The sequence below is a fragment of the Medicago sativa genome, chromosome 8 (genome assembly GCF_051527215.1).
Source record: "Medicago sativa cultivar Bolivia chromosome 8, Bolivia_mono, whole genome shotgun sequence".
In the NCBI taxonomy this organism is placed as follows: Eukaryota; Viridiplantae; Streptophyta; class Magnoliopsida; order Fabales; family Fabaceae; genus Medicago; species Medicago sativa.
The window spans coordinates 91,683,356-91,708,071 of NC_140756.1; the positions used below are offsets into that span (position 1 = coordinate 91,683,356).

General features: G+C 33.2%; 5 protein-coding genes across 5 annotated transcripts; 2 read left to right on the plus strand and 3 right to left on the minus strand.

Moving 5' to 3' along the window:
- Window positions 1-1,076: 1,076 nt before the first annotated feature.
- LOC146903259 (uncharacterized) lies at window positions 1,077-5,645 on the minus strand. Its single transcript, XM_085738426.1, has 15 exons — window positions 5,524-5,645; window positions 4,915-5,213; window positions 4,723-4,802; window positions 4,445-4,539; window positions 4,198-4,320; window positions 3,925-3,994; window positions 3,486-3,572; window positions 3,332-3,397; window positions 3,129-3,221; window positions 2,983-3,039; window positions 2,759-2,887; window positions 2,553-2,643; window positions 2,227-2,315; window positions 1,695-1,888; window positions 1,077-1,472 (listed from the first exon to the last, which is right to left on the minus strand). Exons 2-15 carry the CDS (start codon window positions 5,150-5,152, stop codon window positions 1,382-1,384), a joined length of 1,503 nt encoding a protein of 500 aa, XP_085594552.1. The 5' UTR covers window positions 5,153-5,213; window positions 5,524-5,645; the 3' UTR covers window positions 1,077-1,381.
- A 2,171-nt stretch (window positions 5,646-7,816) lies between these two features.
- On the plus strand, window positions 7,817-8,125 carry LOC146903260 (uncharacterized). The gene has a single exon (XM_085737221.1). It carries the CDS (start codon window positions 7,817-7,819, stop codon window positions 8,123-8,125), a length of 309 nt encoding a protein of 102 aa, XP_085593347.1.
- A 2,076-nt stretch (window positions 8,126-10,201) lies between these two features.
- LOC146903261 (transmembrane protein (DUF788)) lies at window positions 10,202-13,604 on the plus strand. Its single transcript, XM_085737975.1, has 5 exons — window positions 10,202-10,362; window positions 10,519-10,712; window positions 11,445-11,529; window positions 12,975-13,040; window positions 13,127-13,604. The coding sequence occupies exons 1-5, from the start codon at window positions 10,279-10,281 to the stop codon at window positions 13,217-13,219; spliced, it is 522 nt and encodes a 173-aa protein (XP_085594101.1). The 5' UTR covers window positions 10,202-10,278; the 3' UTR covers window positions 13,220-13,604.
- Window positions 13,605-14,705: 1,101 nt separating this feature from the next.
- ATG18B (autophagy 18 B-like protein) lies at window positions 14,706-20,721 on the minus strand. The gene is made up of 11 exons (XM_085737974.1): window positions 20,486-20,721; window positions 20,332-20,405; window positions 20,171-20,244; window positions 19,775-19,884; window positions 19,084-19,175; window positions 18,403-18,515; window positions 17,784-17,903; window positions 17,251-17,396; window positions 16,609-16,722; window positions 16,311-16,376; window positions 14,706-15,242 (listed from the first exon to the last, which is right to left on the minus strand). The coding sequence occupies exons 1-11, from the start codon at window positions 20,563-20,565 to the stop codon at window positions 15,107-15,109; spliced, it is 1,125 nt and encodes a 374-aa protein (XP_085594100.1). The 5' UTR covers window positions 20,566-20,721; the 3' UTR covers window positions 14,706-15,106.
- A 1,292-nt stretch (window positions 20,722-22,013) lies between these two features.
- Window positions 22,014-23,830, minus strand: LOC146903263 (F-box/LRR-repeat protein At3g26922-like). Its single transcript, XM_085737222.1, has 3 exons — window positions 22,877-23,830; window positions 22,527-22,715; window positions 22,014-22,434 (listed from the first exon to the last, which is right to left on the minus strand). The coding sequence occupies exons 1-3, from the start codon at window positions 23,828-23,830 to the stop codon at window positions 22,186-22,188; spliced, it is 1,392 nt and encodes a 463-aa protein (XP_085593348.1). The 3' UTR covers window positions 22,014-22,185.
- Window positions 23,831-24,716: the final 886 nt, after the last annotated feature.

Here is a 24,716-nt window from a genome sequence, read left to right on the forward strand (position 1 = left end):
GATTCAATCAATAATTTGAACGTTAATGTTGTAGATCCAGAAACATAAGTATTTTATTAATTTAGATTTTATCATATTATTTGTAGGCATTTTACCATTGTATATTAACTTGAGTGTTGTGATTTGTTCGTATTTTCTTCTTTTACGTTTTTTTGACGATTTTAAAAACCACAACCTTATCAAATGTGCGATTTTTAAAAATCACGGGGCTTTTTAAAAATGAGCTCTCATGCATCCAATGTCGTAACAATCAACAATGCAAGTTATCATTTTTGTTCGACGAAGATTTCGATTAGTTACCACTAACCTTGATGTAAAATTAAAACTTTTTTTTCATGAAAATAACCCACACATGAATATCCACATATCGACTATGATACTGAACTACCGAGCAAAATAGCACACGAGACATTCCAACACGTTGTGCAACCAAATGAATCAATCACGACTCATTCATAAAACTCGTATATAATCTAATATTTGTTATGCAAAATTTTATTAAAAAAGCAATAAGCCAAATACAAGTTGTATAAGGCTGACGCAAGAATATTGTTAGAATGATAAATGAATAGCTAGCATAACAATAGAATCTAATTTCATAATGCTTCCTTCTATTATATTTTATCAATCCAAATAAAATTTAAAGTGAAAGAAGAAAAAAAAAATTAAAGTGAGAGACGTGTAACAAATGTCATTAGTGACTCGAATCAAGACTTAAGTTTGTTGACGAAAGTACTTGCAGGTTATCCATCAACGAGTTCTTCATGTTAAAAGCGGATTCTAGAAATCACGTCAATTAGAAATATGAATTAAACTCAATACCAAAAATCAAAATCCATTGGTATCTTACGTAGTATTACATCTTTTAGTAATAAAGAAATGTGGAAGTTGTCTAATCAGAGACCCATGACACAGGTGCATGCGCGTGTGTCAATATAAAACAAAGTGTATGCTGCTGAGTGCTGACTGCTGATCTAGTCACCTCCACTTGCATTTATCTGGGAGCATTATGTAGACAAGATATGCAATCATGATCCATGAGGATCAAATATGTTTTGTTTTGCTAAATAATAATATTAACCAACAATAAGCACTTAGCAAGACTTTAACTCTGAATTGAATTTTTATACAACACTCCAATAAATATGATACTAACTAGTCTATAACACACTCCGCTTTTTGTGCAAGTGCCAAATCTAACGGTCTGCAGATGGACCTTTCTTTTCTTTTATTTGAAATTATTGTTTGTGTTTTTTCTTTTCACCAATATTGTTGTTTGTGTTACAATCATTATTCACCACTTGACCCCATTTTCACTCCCTATGTATGCTACAACAACAATAGTAGAAATCAAACTGATACAGATTCTTGAATCCTATCTTCAAGCTTCAAGGACATTCTGATCCTCTCTTTCTTTCTTTTCTGCTAATGCATGATGCTCCAAGTATTCTCTGCTGTTGATCTCTGTCAGTCTGTATTCAATTTGTCACATGATCAGTAATCATTAATCATGGTCATTTCAAATTTGTCACTAAACATCCATTTTTCGCCCTATTTTATGAATAAAAACCAAACAATGGGGCAATTTACATTGCACTTGTAGCACCTCAACCTCTAGAGTTTGTTCATGATCTTAGACAATTTAACATAACCAAAACTAATGATACAATTTTTTTAATAGATATATATCATACCTACTAATGGTGCGGTCTTTTGCAAACCCTAGTTCATTGTCAACACAAAGATCAGCCTCATCATTTTTTCTCGATCTCGAAGAGGTCCTGGGTGCCCTTTGTTTAGCCTCGGATATTGTTACTATTTTTTGAAAGAGATCAAGAGGGCTACCATCAGCTGAACACAATAATCTGGCTTTGTTCTCATATATCACCTGTTACAAACAAACAAAGCATGGCATTAATTTTACTCTCACCGCAGGAAATAGAAATATAGAGGGTAACTAAAATGCATAGGATTATCCGTCCCAATGATGCCTTATTGAAGTGGAATAAGCTTCATATTCTTAGAAAATCTTTAAAATTAGAATTTCAGGTATACAACTTTGATTTATAACAATTCTTACTTCTTAGCTTACATAATCTCATTCATAGCTAGGTTTAACTTAAGTAGAACAAACTATTAAAATATGAAGTGCTTGGGAAAATTTAATCACACTCACAGAAGAGAAGACAAAGTTTAAATGTGGGCAAACCATTTAAAAGGACTTACATCCACCAAAGTGACAAACCTATGTGCAGCTGCTTTATTACTAAGCCCAAAAATCGGGATGCCATCAAGTGCTAAAGTATGAAATTTCTCTGAAAAACAAAAACAAGACATTGTGTAACATTGATTTATGGATCTCTCATATAATGGAAATCTGTAAAATTATGAAGGACAACAAATACTTGCAGAGTAAACCGAAATTATCACAATGAAAGAATACAGAGTTTCCACAACAATGAAATCATTATCTGACTATTAATTTAATGTTCCAAAATGGAAACCCTCGTTTGCATTTTGCATGAGAAAATTCATTGAAACATACGACTTACTGAATAATCCAAAATAATCTGCAGCTCCAAGAGGTTTGTCACAAAGCTCTTCAAAAGGAAAATAGGCACATCCATTAGCTCCCAACGGGACCTGATGAAGAAAACGAGCAATAGCTAAAGTTTGATGATAACAACAACAACAACAACAATGATAATAGTGATGTGCTCTCTGTATGTGTATCTACGATATAAAATTTAACACATACATGAAGTTTTCTTCCCATTACTACTTCCACTTCTTGGGGAGTAGGTGTGCCTTCTCCAATCAACTGCTGAAACTTTTTCTTAAGAAAGCCAGATGAATCACTGCCAACCAAATAGAATCCTTGGCCACCCTACAGTCCAAATTAGCATAAAAACAAATAATTTAAGATCGACACAAGAAAAACTCAGTTACATTAACAGATATAAGAGTGTACATATGTCATACCGAAGTCATTTTGCGGTAGTCAGTTGATGAACCAATCTCATGAGCTATGCATCTTTCCTACATCAGTATACACATACTAGGAAATTATTACGAAAACAATAGCTTATCTGACACCACTTCCAACTATAAAAATATTTAAAGCGTACCTTCAATGTTGCAATGAAGGGTAGAAAGAGATCCCTCTGCAGTCCACCCTCATATAGATTATCTGGAGCACGATTTGAAGTGGATACTAGAATCTACACTTGTGTCCAAACACATTGAAGAAATGAAGTTTTGAAATTAATTATGTAATGATTCCATAAAATCATGTTGTATAGAGGCTGAGACATAGTTATATATTACTTACAATTCCTTTGCTGAATAGATGTCTGAACAAGCGATTAAGTATCAATGCATCGGCAACATCTGTTACCTACAGAAGACCAACAAATCTCAAGCTGTGACAACAAAGTATCTGTGATCTATTGCTAAAAGAAAAAAAATATTATATGAAAATTTACCATGAATTCATCAAGGCATAATAAAACTGCTTCATCAGAAATCTCTCCTGCAACAACATCCAGTGGATCTGACAGGCCCTTGTGCTTCTACAAGGACACAAAACAGAAAAATTGAAGATAAGCTTCCTCATACTCTGTTTGTCAATTATGCATACAAAGATAACATTATTCTAAAGACTTCAAAACCAAAATTAATTAATGTTCAAAGCATATCATTTAAATATTCTCAAATAATTTCTTACTCCAAAAGAATACATAATTATTGGAATTCTTCCCTAAGTCAAGTAGGGAATAGAAAAAAAGGATACATCTAAAAGGTAGTGAGCATAATTTCTTACTCCAAAAGAATACATAATTATTGGAATTCTTCCCTAAGTCAAGTAGGGAATAGAAAAAAAGGATACATCTAAAAGGTAGTGAGCAGTTTATGTAAACTTACTTGTAATAGGCTATGTACATTCAACATGAAATCGTGAAAATGAATCCTCTTTTTCTTCCAATTTGAGGGCCTGGGGATGAAAAAAATCAAGCATGCAATAGAGCTGGTCAGACTATAATGTTTAACCTCATAAGAACACATGGCATAAATATTCTGAAAATGCCTCAAAATATTCCCCTTACACTGAGACTTGAAAATGCCTCAAAATTTGCCTCAATAGCATGTAATACAAAATTAAGAAATCAAGACGGAAAAAATTCACACCAAACTCACAATTGATCATAAAACAAGTCCATCAGCATAGTTTTGCCAGTGCCTACTCCTCCATAAAGATATAAACCTTTTACAGGTGAATGCGAAGGATGTGACAAGAGACGAGACCAAAGCCACCCATGTCTGTAAAAAAAAAAAAAGGAGATCAATTAAATCCAGAGCCTCAACATGATGTGAAAACAGAAACCATAAAGTTCAAGATTTGAACAGACATATCAGCAGGAAGCAAGATAAATATCCTATATACCTTACAGGTTTTTCAGAATTGCGATCCAATTGGCATTCATCGGCATGCTCAACAAGCTCATCATAGAGTCTCTGAAGTTCAGTCAGTGTTTCAACCTACCTCAACAAAAGAAAGCAAAAAAATAAATAGTTAAATGAAGTAATTACTATTTGCTAATAAAATTCCATGAACAAATGCATGCATGATACAACAACTTCCAGCAACATTTTCCCGATAAACCAAAGTAGGGAAAATAATTTTATCAGTTCAATTAAGCATCATTGAAATGCAGACATTACCTGACAACTATCACCATCTACCAATTCACCATTAGCAATTCTTCGTTCATACTCGACAAGAGGTCCACTTCTGTTAGTTACTGTAACAGACTCAAAAAAATCCAATACAAATCAGATAAGAAAAAAAACAGAAGTTTAAACTCACACTTGCATAAATACAATTAGAAAATTGAAATTCAAAAAGAGCTAAACCTCCATTTGTGATCTTCACAGCATCAGCTGAGATAGATCTTGTGGATGTGGTAATAAATGGACGGTTCTTGAATATGTTTAACTCAGCTTGATCAAGAACTCTATAAGCTGAATTATGAATTTGACAACACTTTTCAAAGTAACAAGGTTTTTCTGCAACAAGATTATTGATCATAACACAACTTTGTCTCTGATAAACACGTCTCAATTGGCGTAGAGAACGAACACTGATTCTCATCTTCAATATTCAACTTCTTCAAACTTCAACAAGAACAACCCACAAAATTTTTCAAGAATCCCTGCAATAAAAAAAAAACACGTATTTATCTATTTTGAATTAGAAAAACATCTTATCAACAAAGAACCGAAAATTAAATAATAAAAAGGCTTGATCTTTGAGTTCAACTAAATACAAGAATAAATACAGAATTTAATAAAAAGATTCGTAAAAAGAATTAGATTGAATCGCCATTTTCAAATCCCAATTCATTCCAATATGTTAGGAAGATTGCTGAAAAAGGGTAGCGTATTTTTTTCTTCTTCAAGAAAACAATGAAAAAAATTGACAAAAAGAAAGATTGAAAGAATAATAATGATGAGAAAACGAACCTGGAATGATGGATGATAAGATAAGAACAGGAATCAAGAAGAGAATCCCAGAAATGAGGAAATGAAAGGTTGAGTTTTTTGGGAGTGAAAAGAGGGAAGAGATTTTTGCATGTATTGTAATTGGAACAGAACAAAACAGCAATATTGATATTGGCGAAAGAGAAGAACAATTTTTTTAGTATTTGTTTATTATGTTTAAATTAAATTAAAGTAGTTAATCTAATCGATATTGTGTCATGTCATGTTGGTTTTGGGTTTTGATGTTTTTTTTTTTTTTGAGTTGGACATTTGACTCGGAAAATCACACGTTTGCTTCCACGTTACAATTACAAAAATAAAACATCCAGATAGAGGGAAGATGCTGATCACGCTAATAACATTGGTGATATCAAAAGTATTTTACGTATAAATTATACTAGTATTTTTTGTGAACATGGAGGAATTTTTATTTGGCCACCCACCTAATATGGAGGAATTTTTAAGTACAATAATATACCTATCACCTTTTTTTATGAATATATGTGTGTGTGTGAACAGTAACAGCTCCATTAATTTTAACATTTTTTTGGATTAAAGTGGTTTCTCTTATGTTAGTCTCTTGGTGTCTGTTTCTCAACCGTATTTCAACTAAAACATTTTTAATATACGTGAAATTAATAAAATGACATATAGTAATTTGAGATGGAGGAAGTAATATTATATAATATGTTGTCTTAGTCTATGTTAGCATAACTTAATTGACAAAGATAATGTATTGTTATATATTGGGTCGGAGTTCAACTTCGACATCCCACTCATTCATGAATTCCAGCCACTAGTTTATTTGAAAAAAAATTATATAATTGGTTTTATTATGGGATTTATATTATGTGTTCTATTGTGGGATTTCCACTTTAAACTGCATTTCCCGTTATATAATGTGTGTGGATAACGTGTTTTTATAAAGAATGACAAATGAGCATTCCCATTAGGGCAATGATATGTTGACATGCAAAAATCTACAACCTTGCTTACACTGTATATATCCCACCAAGCAATTCCAAGCATGCACAAATTTCAAGATGGAAAGGAATATTAAAAAATTAAATTTGTACTCAAAACAGTATAAAAATATGGTGTGGTACAACTTTTTGGTTGTCAACTTATCATTTCTCATCCCATTAAGACAAGCAAAAGCAAATGTTGGAGCCGGTGATTTGATTCCAACCATAAAAGTCCACCTATGTATAATGAGTTGGAATCATGGGTTATATTCTCCTTGATTCCTAACCTAATTAAAATTATAAAAATCGCAATCGTCATGTTACTTGGATTATTTTATTGTTGTCGTTTCATTTGGATTATGGTCATGTTTTAATTTTTTAAATGTTTGGTCGTTGGTTAGTTTTGGATCTGATCTTTCTAATGTAAAGGGTTTATCAACCATAATCAAATAAGTATGAATTTTATAAATAAACCATAATTTATTATGCTTTAGTTTAGGTGTCTCATGTCGAGGGAAGTCAATAAGGTTTCTCACAAATTAACAAAGACAACTCAATCGATAATTAACCACTAATTACTATTTGATTTTTTTTAGGATCTAATTACTAGTTGATGTAATGTCATGTATTCGCACTCTCGTCACTGAAATGATATAAACTTTTCCCCTAAAAAATAAATTATGAGTTTATTACATGATAGTGTATTTAATTTTCTCATTTCACCTATAATTTAAAGAATTTTGCTCTTTACCCAAATGGTTTCACTCATTCCCAAAGTAAAAGATCAAATTGCCCCTACGCATGTTAACATACGCAACGTGAGTTAACTCACGTTGGGTACTATTTTTCGTTCAAAACACAACAGGCAACCACAAAGCTCCATTTTTTCTTTCCCTCCACCTCCAAAAACCCAAAAAGTGCGAATTTTTGGGTCAAAATCTTCATTCCAAATCATTGTAAATCGTCAGGAAACAAGTTTCGACGCTCATCAACCATCAAAGAACATGTAATGTACCGTCAAAACTCTTCCATTTTGGCTGGTTTTTCTGGTAGCTGCGTTTTTTTGTCAGTATGCGTAGGGCTCAGCGTGAGTTAACTCACGCTAGTTGTATGGGCTGCGTGAGTTAACTTGCGCAGGAAGATAACACTAGCGTGAGTTAACTCACGCTACTGTGTTTGCCCAGATTTTGAAATTTTGCGCCACTTTTTTTACTTGCTTTGCTTGTCGCACAAGTCATTTATTTATTTTTTTTTCTTTGTTTTTTTTATTGAGTAGACATTGAGTGGCATGGTTGAAAATGTGGCGGAGGATGGCGTTGAGCCAAAACCGGGCAAAAACAAAGCCTCCAGAGAAGTGGTTGACCACTCTGGATATAGGTCACGTTATTGCTAGTTGCTACAATAGAGCGGTTGTTCTATTGACTTTGCCCGAAATGGGTGGTTCATGTGAGACATATTTTCCAATCTGGAGTGCTCCACCACTTAAGCCACATTCCAACATAATGTGCCTTTGCTTGATTCTCGACCAGTTTCTTCATGTGAAGTTGAAAGAAAATTGTCCGCTACCACCTCCTCCTAAGGAGTGGATGACTCACAAGATTGGTGAGGCGGAGCAATGAATTTTTGAGTTTTTGGATAGAAACGCCGCCTCGATGAGCTCATGTCTAAGGAGCCGAAGCCGCCAAAGAAACCAACAAATGAGCACAATCCTATTACTTTGGACACTCCGGAAAAGCCAAAGCAAGAGATCGAAGTCATAGATGAAGATGAAGATTATGCACTATCACTAGTCTGGTTAGATAGGTTATGATACTTTTGGGTCGGTCGGTGTTCGTCCTATTTTTTTGTGGTATTACACCCCGACATATTTTTTGGTGACCGATTGTGTAATTTTGATATTTATGGCCAATATGTAACTAATATTATATAAATATATGAAATGAATTATTTTGGATCGTTTACGTGTCATTAAGTGTGTTTAAATTATTACGGGTCATTACCGGTGAATTTGTGAAATTTGGACCGTTTGGATCGTTTATGTGTGATTACATGATTGTGAGAAAAACTATGTTTTTAAGTAATTTTGATCGATTATGTCGTATTATCCGATAAACTTCTTAAACTGGCGTAATTTGGTTAAGTTATGAATGTGGTGTGATTATGGGTCTTTCTAGACTTTTCAAAAGTCTGTTCTGTTACTGCACTGCATTTAATGCAGTTTCTGTTTCTGCTATGAACGTGAGTTAACCCACGCTAGTGCAAATGGCAACATGCGTTAACTCACGTTACACATTACACTAACACATGTTAGCATACGCTAAGTTTTCTACAAATAACACTAGTGCATGTTAACCTAAGTAACGTGAGTTAACATACGTTAACAGTTGCACTAGCGTGACTTAACATGCGTAGGGGCAATTTGGTCTTTTACTTTGGGAATGAGCAAAACCATTTGGGTAAAGAGCAGAATTCTAATTTAAAAATGAATTGGGCCCAACTAAGATCTATTGGGCTCGAAAATACTGAACGAGTTGAGCCCATTGTGAATGTTCCGGTGTGAATTCTGCTCTTTACCTAAATTGTTTTGCTCATTCTCAAAATAAATGTCCAAAATGCCCTTACGTGACTTAAGTCACGCTAGTGTATACTTTACATGAGTTAAGTCTCGCAGCGTGACTTAACTCACGCACGTTATAGCTCAGCGTGACTTAAATCACGCTTGTGTTAAGTGGCGCATAGTTAAGTCACACTTGTGTTGAGTGGCGCATAGTGGCTACTTTTTTTAAATTTATTTACTATATTCAAATTATTTTATTTACTTTATTCTAAATTATTTTATTTACTTTATTATAAAATTTTTGTTCACTTTACTCTAAATTATTTATTTGCTATATTCTAATTTATTTATGCAATTGAAATAAATTCAAAATTAGAAAATAAATTCGATTTTATTCTAATTTATTTATTCATTAAATACAAAATTAGAAAATAAATTTTATTTTATTTATTCAATATTTATTTATTCAATACATAATCATAAACATAAAATAAATGCAAATATAAATACAAATAAAAAACAAAATTAATAAATATAACTCTCGTTTTATTAATATCATTCAAACATTACAATAAGCAATACATATATTTTATTTGAATTCACTAATCTACTTAATATCTTTTTACCCTCTTGAGGTATTCAAACCCTAAATCTAAAAAAAATCTAAACTAAGTTTAAAAAATCTAACATAATCATCCAAACATCTAAACATCATAACAATTAAGCACTATAAGTCATTTGCATGTAACATTCTATCATTTCTTGCAAAAATAAATAAAATTTTAACAAAACACTAAACCTAAAAAATTCTAGATTAAGTGAAAAAATCTATCATACCAACATAATTTAAGTGACAGCTTACTTGTTCTTGTTATTGGAATGTTGTTTGATTTGAATTTGAAGGAATTTTGGAGTTGGGTAATTTGAGAGAGAATTGAGAGAGATTTGAGAGTGTTGTTTGAAAATGAGGCAGAATGAGGCTCTGTCTAGGCTAAGAACAACACGTAGCGTTAACTCACGCAACGTGACTTAACACACCTAGCACAAGTTAAGTCACGCAGGGGCAATATGGACATTTACTTTGGGAATGAGCAGAACCGTTTGGGTAAAGAGCAGAATTCTTCCGGTGTTCCTTTCTACGAATCAGAATCAGAATCGGAAGAAGAAGCATAGCAGCGACTTCATCGCCACCGGTAACGTTGTTTGGTGAGAGAAATGGCGAATCAAGGTGCTAAGAAACGCAAGGAAGAGAACTCTCGTCACATCACCAAGCTCCGCCACATCATCATCGCCTGCAACGTACTCTCTTTCTCTCTCTCTGATTTCAATTTCAAATCACCTTGCTAGGGTTTCCTATCCATGAAATTATCGATGCATGTGAATATAATTAAGTTACTGTCGTTCAAATTAAGCTATTGATTATTGATATTGATTACCTGATTTATTATTGAACAGGTTATTTATGTAATAATTAGGATGTTAATCTTCCATTCTAGCTTCACCTGGAAGCATTGGATTGGCTTGGTTGTGACCTCTCTAGCTTATTATTTTCCCTATCAACAACTTGCTAAGATGGCAAAACCTAGTTATACCCAAGACGGTGAGCTTTTAGATGGTGGTTTTGATATGACTACTGGTGGAGTTTGCGGGTACGACTCTGCCTTGTCTTCTCTTCTGGTTTTTGTACAGATCTTCATAAGCACTTATGGAAAATGAGATTTTAAAAGATATCACAGTAACTGAGTTGTTTAAATGATAGCTTCTTATACAAGTTAAAATAGTTTATTAATCTCATTATTTTGATAAGCTCGCCCGTTTAACTCATCCCTTTAGACCTATAAGCTTATAAGGGCTTTTTCATTAAGCTTATAAGGACTTTTTGATGGGTCTCCATAAACTTATCTTAATAGGGAAACTCCTATAAGTTTGAAGCTAATCCAAATTGGGTCTTTTGGGATCACTGTATCTTGATTTAAAAAATGGTAGTTTATCTGTGCCAATGGTTTTTTAACTTAATCTTCTGTAGTTTTTCTGTCGGGGTATTTTTGTGAATAACATGGTACTCGGTGTTGAATGTTTTTGAAGCTCTTAAATTCGTATGAACTGTACTACATTTTACTGAAACTAAAATGAAAATAAATAAAATTAGCAATTTCTGCCATCATGCAAAAGTATTGTGTATATATTGTAGGCTGTAGCCTATGGAATTTTCTCCCGGGATGAGCCTAAAACTTTTTCATAGTCAGATAATCCCGTAGGTCTAGGGAACACTCTTATTTGAAACCAAACTATATAGATAAATGAAGTTCAGATACATTGAATGTTTTGCTATCTTCTGATTGTATGATAATTCTTCACTTACTCTTGGTTATATTTTGCAGCTATTTACATGATGTTATCTACATAACATGCTTTGTGCAAGTCGCTTCCATCATCTCTGGAAAGTTCTGGTACATATATCTTGTGGTAAGTTCCAATCTGCTCCTAATTAACCTTAATGGTTGGCTTTATTAGCACAAAACTGTGGTTTACTTTTAGAATGTAGGACTGTAATTGTTAGTGTTGTAGTCGCACACTCCGACTGATACCACTTCAAAGAATGTAGGCTTAGCTACAAAGATATGTCATCTACAAGGTTTGGCAGTGTGTGAGTGTGTACACAGTTGTTCTGTAGTAAAAATAATAATTTGCCGTAAAGAGGAGTTATCTAGGGCTCTGGTAAAAAGGAAGGAGCAAGTGGAAGAAATAGAGGACTTTGGAAAAAGGGAAGGCGCAAGTGGAAGAAATAGAGGAATTTGAGAGGTGAGGGCTTCACGGGGTTCATTTTTCTGTATTATACAAAATCCTTTTCATTTGGGGGAACTCGAAAATTGTATTGGAGGAGGATTTTTTAGGGTTTTGGGGGGTTTATATAAAAACTTCAAATTTAATCCATGTTGTTATAATATTCTGAAAATTAAAAATACATCAATCATAAACATTAGTCTATCCTTCTCTAAAAAAATACTCTTTCAAAAAATGTGAATCATTTCTCTATTTTCCCTATATTTCCCACCCCCCAAAGCCCTCTCCTCCCCTCCAAACTCCCAAACAAAGCCTATAGGTTCATTAGATTTGCTTATTAGTGCATGTCTGGAAGAAAGTACATACTGAGAACTTTTATGTGCCATAAAGCAACAAACTTGAAGGAAAGGGGATTGGATCGCTAAACAGGAGGAGGTGCACAAAACATTGTGCGCTTTATCATTTAGCTCCTAGTGACTAATCTCAAAATGGCCTAGTATTTATTTATTTATGAATTATATCAGGGGTTTATATAAAAACTTCAAATTTAATCCATGTTGGTATAATATTCTGAAAATTAAAAATACATCAATCATAAACATTAGTCTATCCCTCTCTAAAAAAATACTCTTTCAAAAAATGTGAATCATTTCTCTATTTTCCCTATATTTCCCACCCCCCAAAGCCCTCTCCTCCCCTCCAAACTCCCAAACAAAGCCTATAGGTTCATTAGATTTGCTTATTAGTGCATGTCTGGAAGAAAGTACATACTGAGAACTTTTATGTGCCATAAAGCAACAAACTTGAAGGAAAGGGGATTGGATCGCTAAACAGGAGGAGGTGCACAAAACATTGTGCGCTTTATCATTTAGCCCCCAGTGACTAATCTCAAAATGGCGTAGTATTTATTTATTTATGAATTATATCAGGTGTTCTGTAATCTGTACAATCAACTGTGGTTGGGAGCTGCTTGAATTATGACTTATATTTATATTTATTTACTAATTGAAGTTAAAGTTGCAATCAATATTGGGACATATATAAAATGGTAAAACCCTTTGTTAATCATTACAAGAGATTGCAACATCCTTCACTGACACGGTTGCTCCCTTCATGACATTTGTCAGATACCAGCATTTGGAGCATACCAATCCTTTGGCTTGATTAAAGGGTTTTTGCCACAAGGTTCAGAGGTATGGTCAACATCTTGGTAAATTTTCACTTTCAGGCCACAGAAAGGTTCATAGTAACTTCAATTGTGTATGCATTTTGTGATTAGGAATCGGTTGAAGATGAAAAGACCCGCAAGAAAAGGGAAAAGATGGAGAAGAAGGCATCCAGACCTAAGTTTGTCAAGACACGAACTAGATAGTTTGCTGGAATTGAAGCCCAGTTGCACAATATCACCCAATTATCCAAGATTGATGGAGGGTTTTACTGTAACTTAAAATCATTACAAGTTTCATTTTAGCCTGAGTTAGTTTTTCATGTACAACAATTTCCTTTTCTTGTGCTCCTCTATTTAGGGAAAGAAAACAAGAACATGTATCCTTTACACAATTTATAAAAGTTCTTGTAAGGACTAGCCTCTGGGATACTTGGACTATGAGTTGTCAAGTTCGCAAAGATGCATTACATTAGTTTTTCATGTACAACAATTTCCTTTTCTTGTGCTCCTCTTTTTAGGGAAAGAAAACAAGAACATGTATCCTTTACACAATTTATAAAAGTTCTTGTAAGGACTAGCCTCTGGGATACTTGGACTATGAGTTGTCAAGTTCGCAAAGATGCATTACATCAAATTACTTGAAACATTTCAAGAGTTAATGGTGTGGAATTGTGTAAATGGATTTAACCTTGGCGGTATAAATCTCACAAGTGTGTTTTTTTAGAGGGTTTGTGTTCATCTGAATATTCAATGCACCTTTCCAAAAGCTGGCTCAAAAACAGGGCTAAAAATAAAAAGTACAAGGAATACATTCGCCTGTACCCTATGCTCCTAAATTATATATCGAGTGAAATAAATTTATCAGATCAAAATGTCTCTCATTGAGATCTTCAATATGATATCTTCGTTTCTTGTTCGACTGATCATGATCAAATTCAATAACCCTTGTTATGATCTCCATTAACAAACGCAATTAGACAACATCAAACATCAAATGTGTTAAATCAGGACCTGACAGAATAGATAAACAAGATGGAGCAACTTTTCACCCCCTCAACTTCTAACAATTTTCAGATATTTTTGGGAGCATATTTCTACACATCAATTATTCGGAAGTGTACCTGGGATGATACAAAATCAGTGTTATTTTAAAAATGTATAATTCAAACTAATTGGAGTTACGCTCTGATCCAAAAAAACAACGATCAGATCGTAACTCCCAATAGATTTTGTGCGATCGGAGTATAATTCGAGAAACCTTTGAGAAATGCAAGACCTATAAAGCAATTACCACGCATCAAAGACCAAAATGGATACATATGAGACAATGGGTCTGTTTACCAAAGGACCTACTATGATTTAATTCGTTGGAACTAAGAGGATCGATTCATTTTGTACTCTATATAGATTTTGATTATAAGTTATAACAAATACAATACTTCAAATTTGAGAAAAAATGTGATATCAAATTCCTTCTTATTTTTTCGACTAAATAAAATTCCTTCTTATAATTTATTCAAGCTTGATAATTACATTACTATATCATTTGCCAAAACCGTGTACTAATGGATAGGTAATTACATTTTTTAAGTTGAGCAAAATCGTAAGCGTATATACTGTAACTAATTTGGGTTGTTCAAGAAATTGAACCTTGCATATTAATTTAATATTTTACTCGGTTATCAACAAATTTGAACGTAAGAAGTCGATTATTGACTAGTAAACTATTGGTTTAATCAGTTCATTGTAGTTGTACTGTTAAATTCCTTACAAGATCTACATTAGACATATTTTCGATGCAATGACTAGTTCCGTCATTCCCACGACATTCTGGGAGAGTAATTTGAAACAATTTTACATTGTTACCTTTCTATACATATCCATAGGAAATTTAGGATCATGATTTCCTCCACATAACACATTCATGTCGGAAGCAGCTATGGCTTTGGAGTGAATTTGGGCATTTCCCTGAGTAGGCACTTGATGTTGGCAGCAATGGCTGCTCTGGAAAGTTTCACCACGTGTAGCATATAATTTGCCAAGCTTTGTAGTTAGTTATAGATGGGGCAGTAAAAATAACTATTTTGCTACTCATGGAACTTTATCCAAGGTCACAGTCAAAAGATTGGTTTCACGCTCTAAAGACCAAGACAATTTCTGATGAGCATCAATGCTCAAGTTATATTCTTGAAAGTAGCCATTGTAAGTTATTGTACACATGTTGGCCCTGGAAAATTGAAACACAAACTTTTAGCAAACAAATCGACATCAGATATTTAATGAAACATTGGGAGAAAGGACATGATTTATTGAAACAATTAGGTATGACCATATGGAGCTAGTCATAGACCTTTGTACTTTATAACCCAAAAAGAAGTACCACACTTCAATAAGCATATCTTGAGACCATCTACTTCTCTGGTTACAACTTATACCTGTTTAGATAATCCTACACCTCTGTGCTGTACATTTATATATGACCTATTGTTGGTTGGATTAAGAGTTTTCCATTAAACCATAACAACCTAAAGACCTTAACATTGTTAGACATGCATACACGTCAATTTTTAGGGAAACTAGAACAAACAGTCTAAGTGGAAAACTGAAATACACGGCACACGAAATTAGATACAATGACTTGGACCAATCACTATTGGTATACAACCAGAGGGAGGTGACATTTTTTTATTAAATTAAACAAAAAACATTCAATGCACAAGAAAGCATTGATTTGTGGACTACATGTGTCGCACAAAGGCAACAATGAAACTCTACAATATTACTATCACACTATGAAGCTGATATCAGCAGACAGGAAATTCCAAAACCCAACCAATAAGCAATATCAATAAGCCAATATGAATGATTCTGGGAACAGAAAGCCACTTATAGTACAATCACTTATGTTCACCACATCACATTTTATGTTCATAAATCTCCTAAATGCATCATCACATATTTGCCTTGGTTGCTAAATTAATTGTCAACGTTTATGGTCCGAACAATGTTAGAATTGGAAAAACGCATGCAACACAAAAAAAGAATCATATTTTCGTAATCAAAATGTAAAACCAAAGAGGTCATATAAAGTGGTGCAGTAAACCATAGTTCCACGTGAAAGAGAAACTTATTCGTTCATTCAGAAGAAGCCATGCAATATGCAAGATTTCATTTTTAGTCTGTTAGCAGTAACTAGTAACTACTGACAAAAGCTAAAATCAAACACTGCAAGAATGGAGAGAAAGGGACATCAAATAAAGATTTGCCAGGTGGTGGCCAGTAATGAGGCACTCACCTACAAGCTAAAAGTTCAGATGATGAGGTGTCCGTAACATTTTCAACCTTGCGAATTACTGCAGAGCTGTATGACAAGCAGAAGATGTTATAAAATAAGTGTATACAAATACTCTTCTTGCTACTATATAATCAGAAATCCTTGTTTGGCTGACAAAATAAATCCCCAAAAAGATAATGCGATCGATCTTGATTGTAAAAGTAAGGATCATATTCCTATAAGATAGTTCCGATGTCTAGAAAGGCCCATATAAAATATCTTCCCAAGACATGAATCTAGCAACATAAAAATACTTAACCTTTTGACTCCTGCAGGAACAGCATTATGAAGCACATGATGATAAGCTGGATCCAGCACATCATTCACTGCATCAGGAATTATTGATCCAAGAAAACCGCTTGATCTCTTGCTCCTAGTAAAATCATCAAACATAAACAGGACATATTTCCAAATCCATTTCAGAGGAAGAAAATAAAAAAAATTAAAAAAAAAAACAAAAACTTTTGAAAGTAATCAAAGCTTCCCCAAATTATATGGACAGGTAAAACCAGTTACACAAAGGGTTGTGTACATCTGAACGTGCAATAACTAGTATGTCATCCACTTCTTTAAGTATACAAGAAGGAAATATTCAATTCAGAGTGGCATTTCTTATTTGGCCCTTAATAGTTAGTTGTCCCCCAATATTCAAGACATTAAGTTAATTTTTTTCACTATTTGGCTTTTCCAAGTGCTATTTACAAGTCCATTTGAGTATTTGACCAAGCCAAACACAGTTGTTAGAGGTTGTTTTACATTTAAATTTGAATCAGGCTAGCTCAAGTTTTAATGAGGTGAAACAATCCAAACCTATGTGACATGTTGACTTGTGTACATCAATAAAGTAGTCTGACACTTAGGAAAGTTGGCGAGGCGAGAATATTTTAAATTGAATTCTCACCGTGGATGTGAAGCAAATCCAAGAGTGAAAAGATGAATAGAACCAGAAGAACTAGTGGCCGCAAGAATATCTGGAAGCTGCTTTGATGGCCCAAAGGACAGAGAAAATATAGTAGATGAATATGAACCCCTTCGGAAGCTATATGACTGCAATAAAAACATTTGTCAGATTCTACACGTGAAGTAAAATTGCAACAGATATAATATCAAAAGCATAAACAACTGTGAATGTCTCATGTATGAATGACCTTGAAGGCAAAGAATGGAAACCAAAAAAATGAGCATGATAAATCAAGAAAGTATTGTCCCATATAAGCTCAAGGTCAATACTATTAGTAAAGGGCCTCTATGTGTGTTTGCTATGACTTCAATTTAAAGTGGTGATTGCACCCTTATTTGATTCAATACAAAATTTTAACCAAGATCGTATTGTTTGCAGCTTCGAAGAGAGAAAAACACAGAAAGACACAAACAGTAATGGCTAATAATACCATTAATATCTCTTATCAGTATCCAATACATAAATTTCATCACCTTTGTTGCATCTGATACCAAATGAACTCTGACTAAGGTTCCTTGCTCGGATGCTGTAGCTATATACATTCCATTAGAAGAAAAGACCATTGCAGCCAGTGGTGAACGATGAGCCTCGATCTGTATTTCAGATTCAATAATAATGAACATCAGTTTTTTCTAGAAGACAAGCAAACAAAACAGTGTCAATTATATCCTTAAAACGAAAATATCACTTTGTGATAAAATAATGGAACAAGTCAATTTTTCGTGTGTACTTCAAACCAAACCTTTTTCCTACTATGCTCCCAAAATAAAGAAATCTCACACAGAGCAATTAACGCATACAGTTTATGTAACTGATTAAATATGTTAGTTCTTGAAATTCCAAAGAAAAAAAGAGATTTTTTATTCAAATAAACAAGAAATGCCGAATCAAGAAGGCAGGGATGAATAAAGAGTAACAGCAAAAGATATAAAAACATGAACACTTATATTTTCAAGGTTTTCATCATCTCACTTACTATTGAAGTTACCAGACAGTGAAGGCACAATAGCAATGGAATTCATGAATAATAAAGTGACAAAGCCATTTTATCTTATCATGCAAATAAATTTATAAAGGAAAATTGGGCATAACCTCACAGTGTAAATTACAATCCATGACATTGTACAACAATGCAGATCCTTTCGTGGTGCTAGCAGGAAGAGCCATGTAGCAAGCATCCAAACAAGGGGAAAGGGCACAAAGTCCTGTAGAGAAATATGTTTTGGATAAGTTTATGCAATTATACATAATATAACAATCAGCTTGGCATAATTAAATATCAAATTCATTGTGGTCACAATCCAGTTGACTATAGCATAATAATCTAACAGCTATAGCTTGCAAAATAAATAAACAAGTCAAAATCTTTAAAAAAGTACTACTTTAAAAATAAAATAAATAATTAAACTCGTTTAACAATGATGTTTCACTAGATGTTTCTGATCTTGAGTGTTCATCCCTAATTTAAACTGGAGGATAACGTCATAGAACATAATGGTAGAAGCTTGATATGATTCTATCTCAGTAAGATGGGTGCCCTAGTTAGGCATGAGCACGTGCTCTTTCTTTTATCACAGGCACACAAGAGACACACTCATCCAAAAGTCAAAATGAAAGGTGCCAGTCTATCAGAGGATAATATGTTTATGGAAATAAGAAACCTATAAAAACTTTTCAAGTAATTTGGAGGAAAAACAATGCTTATAACAAACTTATGTCCAAGATTAATTCCTGACTGAGTGAAATCTTATCACGTGTTATTTCCAACCTCACCTTTAATATTTGGCACCGTGTCGAAAGTGTCCAAGATTGAAAGACTATTTATTTCATATACGTATGCTTTGTCTTGTAAAATGACAATAAGTCTGCATTAGAGAGAAACAATGTCAGCCAAGATGATTCTTAATAGTCAAAATGAATGCAATGAACTTGGCTTACTTAAGAAAGGAAAAAAACTGTAAACCAAGAAATCAAAAACTTATAGGAAGCTTAGCTGAATACAAAAATTGTAATCTAGAATGTTTTTGTCAAGTTCAATTTGCCCAAATATAATAAATTAAATAATGTGGCCATAGTTTGGAACTCAGTAAAAAACCAGAAAGAGGAAATATCAGTTTAGTTAACACTCTTATCTAAGACCCTTGTTCAACGAAAACATCTTCAAACTCAAAATTATCTAAGACCCTTGATCAACAGAAACATCTTCGAACTCAAAAACTAATTGACATGTTTCAAATTTTCTTCCTAACCCTTCGTATTCCCACTTCATGGATTTTAGTAACAGAAGAAATTTCAAAGCTAAAAGTAAACTAACTCACAACGTAAGCTCCAAATCAAATTGAGTAAGAAAATAAGCATATCAACTTGTATAGCTGGAAACAATGTTATTTACTTAATTACAAAAAAAAAAAAAAAACATTTGGTAGTGCAATATTAATTATTATGGGGTGCATGTATGTGTGACCTTTTTCGATTCATGCGAATAGCTAGTATTGAAGTAAGAAAGTTCAATTCTCTAAGAGGAGCACCAGTTGTAGTATTGAACAAACAGAGTCGGCGAGGGGACAAAGATGGCTGCATAAGTTACAACAATACACAACCAAATCAGAGAGAGAAGAGAAAGCCTTAAATCAAATTGAAGACCCTGTTTGGATAAACAACTTAATTTGCAGCTTATATCATACTTGTTTATCATGAGTTTTTTAAGAAAATATTAAAATAATGTAAAATTGTTTTAGTATAAGTTGTTTTGATAATGAACATAAGGTGAAAAGAGGTTATGAAGATGTGATAAGCTGTTTTGATAAGTTGCGTAGAATAAGTCAATAATCCAATCATGATTGTTTAGTAGTGAGTATACCTGATCACCAGCACCGACTATTGCAAGAAGACTTGAAGTAAACAACATCTCAACAATAGAGAAAGCTCCAACATCTAGGTGAAGAAATAATAATAATAATAATAATTAGGAGGTGATTAATTATGATGAGAATGGAATTGAAGAAATGAATGAATTAGTACCTCTTTGATAACAGAGTTTTCCTGTATTGGTATCAAATATTTTGAAACCATCTTTGGTGCCAATAGCAAAGCAACTGCAGCAGCAAGAAATGAAAAACGAATTAAGGAAAATGATGAATGATTAGGGAAATTAATTATCAATAATATAATTGACCTATTGTCTTGGTTGAAAGAAGCGCAAAGAATGGGACACGACGACGACGGCGACGACGAAGATGATGATGACGACGACATTGGAATATAAAGAGTTTGTTTGAATTCAATGCTTGTTTTGTAGAATAATTTCACCACCTTTATTGTGTTTGTGTTTGTGTTTGTGTAGCGTAACAATGAATCATCAATACGGAAGCTCCTCTCTGAGTCATCGTCATTTTATCTATAGGGTGTGATATCATATCCAGGACTGGACATACATATTTAATTCATTCATTAATTAATCTCAATCAAACCGCTCATAAGTTAACTTTTTTCGTTGGATAAAATAAATTATACTCCAGCTTCCAATTATTTTATGACAACTCTCTTATATTTTTATTTGTTTTTATTTACTCTCTTTATGTCTCTATTGTTTTTTGAAAGAACGAGTTTAATGATGATGGTCGACCGTAAAAAACAATTTTACGCACTCAAATTAAAAATATTCACGACTATCGTTTAAATTAAAAACATTAATTGATGTAACAATTTTGAATATTTCGATATGACAGTCAAACATTCATTCCTAATATAATATAATTTCACATTTCACTTTTAGAATGCACAACTATTAGTTCTAAATTATAGTTCATTTTGATCCTTTGTTGGAAATTAAGAAATGTATATATTGAAAAGAAAAACCGAGTTATTTGACAAATTTATTCTTCAATAAAAAATATACCAATAAATGGTTAATGGTATAATAGAAAAACAACGTTAATATGATATTGTAAAACAACGAGCAATATTTTTTTTCAAAACAACTTAAAATTTAGCACATGGGAGTATCATTTTATTTTTAGAAGTGGGGTATGATGTAATATTATTATCAAAGGAGTTTAATCAACATGTACTGGCTTCTTTATGTATCTTTCCAAAATAAAAAAAATTTACCGTTTGATATAAAATAATTTTAAAAATTTATTAAAAAATTAGATTGATGTCCAATGAGAATTCATCATTTGGTCACAAACATATTTCGTAATCGAAATTTAAAAATAACGGTAAAGAATGATCTCTCATCAGTGTATAATATATATCACTTTTCTCTGAAGAAAACAATGTGAACAAGTATTAAAAAGGAGTATCACATCCAAACCAAAATCTTATTACGAGGCAATGCGACTTGTGCATGACAATTCGTCGTCATCATAGCTCACTCGTGTCGTGCCTTAGACGACAACCAAATTAGGCTCGTTCACCGAAGGTGAGTGGAGCTTGTCACGAAGGAAAATGACATTGTATAGCAGGTCGAGGTCATTTTGAATTTACTTGGAATTCAAGTTGGTCAAAAATATAACCCATATTTAATGTGTTTATGGGTTCGACAAACGGATATGTTAATTCCACAACAAACTATGTAGGAAATAACACCACCGAACATTGTAGCAACCAAGGAGAGAACAATTGTGGGGTAAAACACTCATCAATATGCGACAAGGAAACTTTGATTAATCATAGAATTATATTCTTGCATAGAAGAAAAACTTTGTCTTGTGCATCTCAAAGTAGTTTGCACTCCTGTGTTTGAGATGCAACATGTAGTTCCATAAAAAACAGTTGAAGCTATTAGCATGCAATCATACTATAGTTTGAGAGTAAAGTTAGATGAGTAATTTGAATTCCCTCTCATAAATAACAAAATATAAGAAAGAAAATTCAGTGAAATTTGATGACGCAACTTCCCAGGCCTAAAGATTGCACATGGTTCCTCACATCAGTCAGCTTCTTCAAATTTGATGATAGACCTCCAGAACAAAATATGTTGATCTCCTCTAGGACTGTGGCATTTTCTATCAAACATTTTAGCAATTGGATTTCAATTTTATCTCCATCAAAATCTGAAAAAGAACATAATTTGAGAGAAGATTTGATACAACAAGGCAAAGAATCTGATGTCAAGTACGTCTTCATTGTCCAAGTCTATGCAATCTCCCTAAAACAAGAATCAATATACAAGTCAATGGAAAGAAATAATAATATTAGTTGTGAGACAGGACATAACAAAATAGAAGAAATGATGTAAGATATACCTTGGAAATGTGAAGAACTTCCAGTTTAGGAGTCTTACATAGAATGTCTACTAATAGTTCACAGCTAACATAACAATACCCTAAAATCATGTCAAGGTTCGTCAAATTGTTGAATGAAGGCAAAAGATGACCACAGTTCCTTGGATAAGAAAAACGCTGGTTAATTAAGGAAACAAAAATAGATTCATTATTGTGACATATAAAAAACATGCAACGAATAAAGAAGCACATAACTGAGACAACATTGTGAATAGTCATTTTCTTATACATATTTAAAAAAAAAAAAAAGAAGATGATAAGTAAATATTCAAACATACCTGAATAGTATTATGTGTTAGTTTGAGAGACTTGACACTACCAAGTTCACTCAATAGCTCCATTGCACAATGAGAAACATATAGTGGATTTTCAGGATAGGAAAACTTAAGATCAATACATGCATCAACTATGGAGGTTGGTTTAACAAGAATATATTTTATAGCTGGATTGCTCGTGCAACTTAAAGACAAAAGATTCACAGCATCAATTATGACTATACAACTTGGAAAATGGCCATAATCTAGAAAAGACGATTTAAAATGGAGGGTTAACTTCCTTAATGTGGAAATTGCAACACATATTTGATTTATGTTAACCCATATGCATTTATATAAGGTCAACTCTTCAAGGATAGGGCACCCAGAGAGAAGTCGTTGGGCCGACATCTCATTATTGAAGGAAAGACGTGAAAGATATAATGTCTTCAGATTTGGGAAGCAAATACCATCAGGTATAAACATATGAACGCCAGATTCTAAACACAACTTATTCAATGAGTGAGAAGATGAGAAATTATGGGGTAACTCAAACCTAGAATCTATAAATTCTAGGGAAAGTTTAAGATCAAGGACTTTGTGCTTCAGTGCATAAGATAACAAAAGATTAACTTTCCATGCATCATACATATCAATTCCTTGCACCTTAATGCAGAGCCTTTCTATCCGATCAGATTTGTGCAATAGTCTTCCAACTAGATCGAAGAGGCAATCTGCTAACTTCAAATTTTGGTGATGTAACCCATCACAAAAATGAGGAATTTGAAAATCAAAGAAGCGTAGATGAGTCCACAAGTGCCTCCACTTTTTTGCCAATATGGATGTTTTTACGGCATCTTTGGTAGGGACTAAAGAAAGAATATCAAGAAGAACGTCCTCAGGTAAGTCACTGATCATATCATTCATGTTACCCGCGTTATGTCTTTGCACATCTGTTGATGAGATTGCACCAACCATGATCTATGCTAGCCTGCTCAAAATAAAAAATGTATTAATATTGTGAATTTGAGACAAATCAAAAGTATAATAGAACTATGCAAACAAGGAGGTTGATATATGGGTTTCTGTGCAGTCACGCAATCAACGATATTCTTCATCGATCAATTAAGATCAAACGGTTAGTTCAAAGCGGACAATTTTGATTTTCTTTAGAAATAAAAATACGTATTTTTTGGACTGTCGGATCTGGAGCAAAGCAGATGGTCACATGTTGGGTGACTGCGATTTGAGGCTGATGGGATGAATGAAACCGTATGGAAAAATTACTGGAACTATATCAACAGATGCTCATTGCAAATGATCAACCACACAACTTATTGGTGTATTTATTAACTGTTGCTAATTTCAGATTATCATTGCTAATCTCTAAACCCTAACCTACCACCACTCTACCAACAAACAAATTGATATACTTGTGTTGTGAACTTCACATATATATATATATATATCAACATAAATAAAAGCATCTATAAAAAAAAAAAAAAAAATTGTGCAGAAGCAATGTCTATCAGATTACTATTTACTACCACTTCCAAACTCAAACAAATGTCTGATAAATGCAACAAAAAAATAAAGATTTATTTGAATGCGACAACCGAAATATTTGGTGGAAAACAATACAGAAATAAGCTAAGAAACTAAGCAAGCAAAACATCATTAACAAGAGCGCTGTTAAGGCGATCATAACACAGTGAATCGAAACAATACAAAAAGAAAAGAAAAAACAAAAACATACGTGTTTATGATAACTCAACTGATAAATATGCAATTGAAACGGCGGTATTAGGGCACCACGAGTGTTCCAGTACGTCAGAGGCTACAAACTCAGTTTTATTTTCTTTCT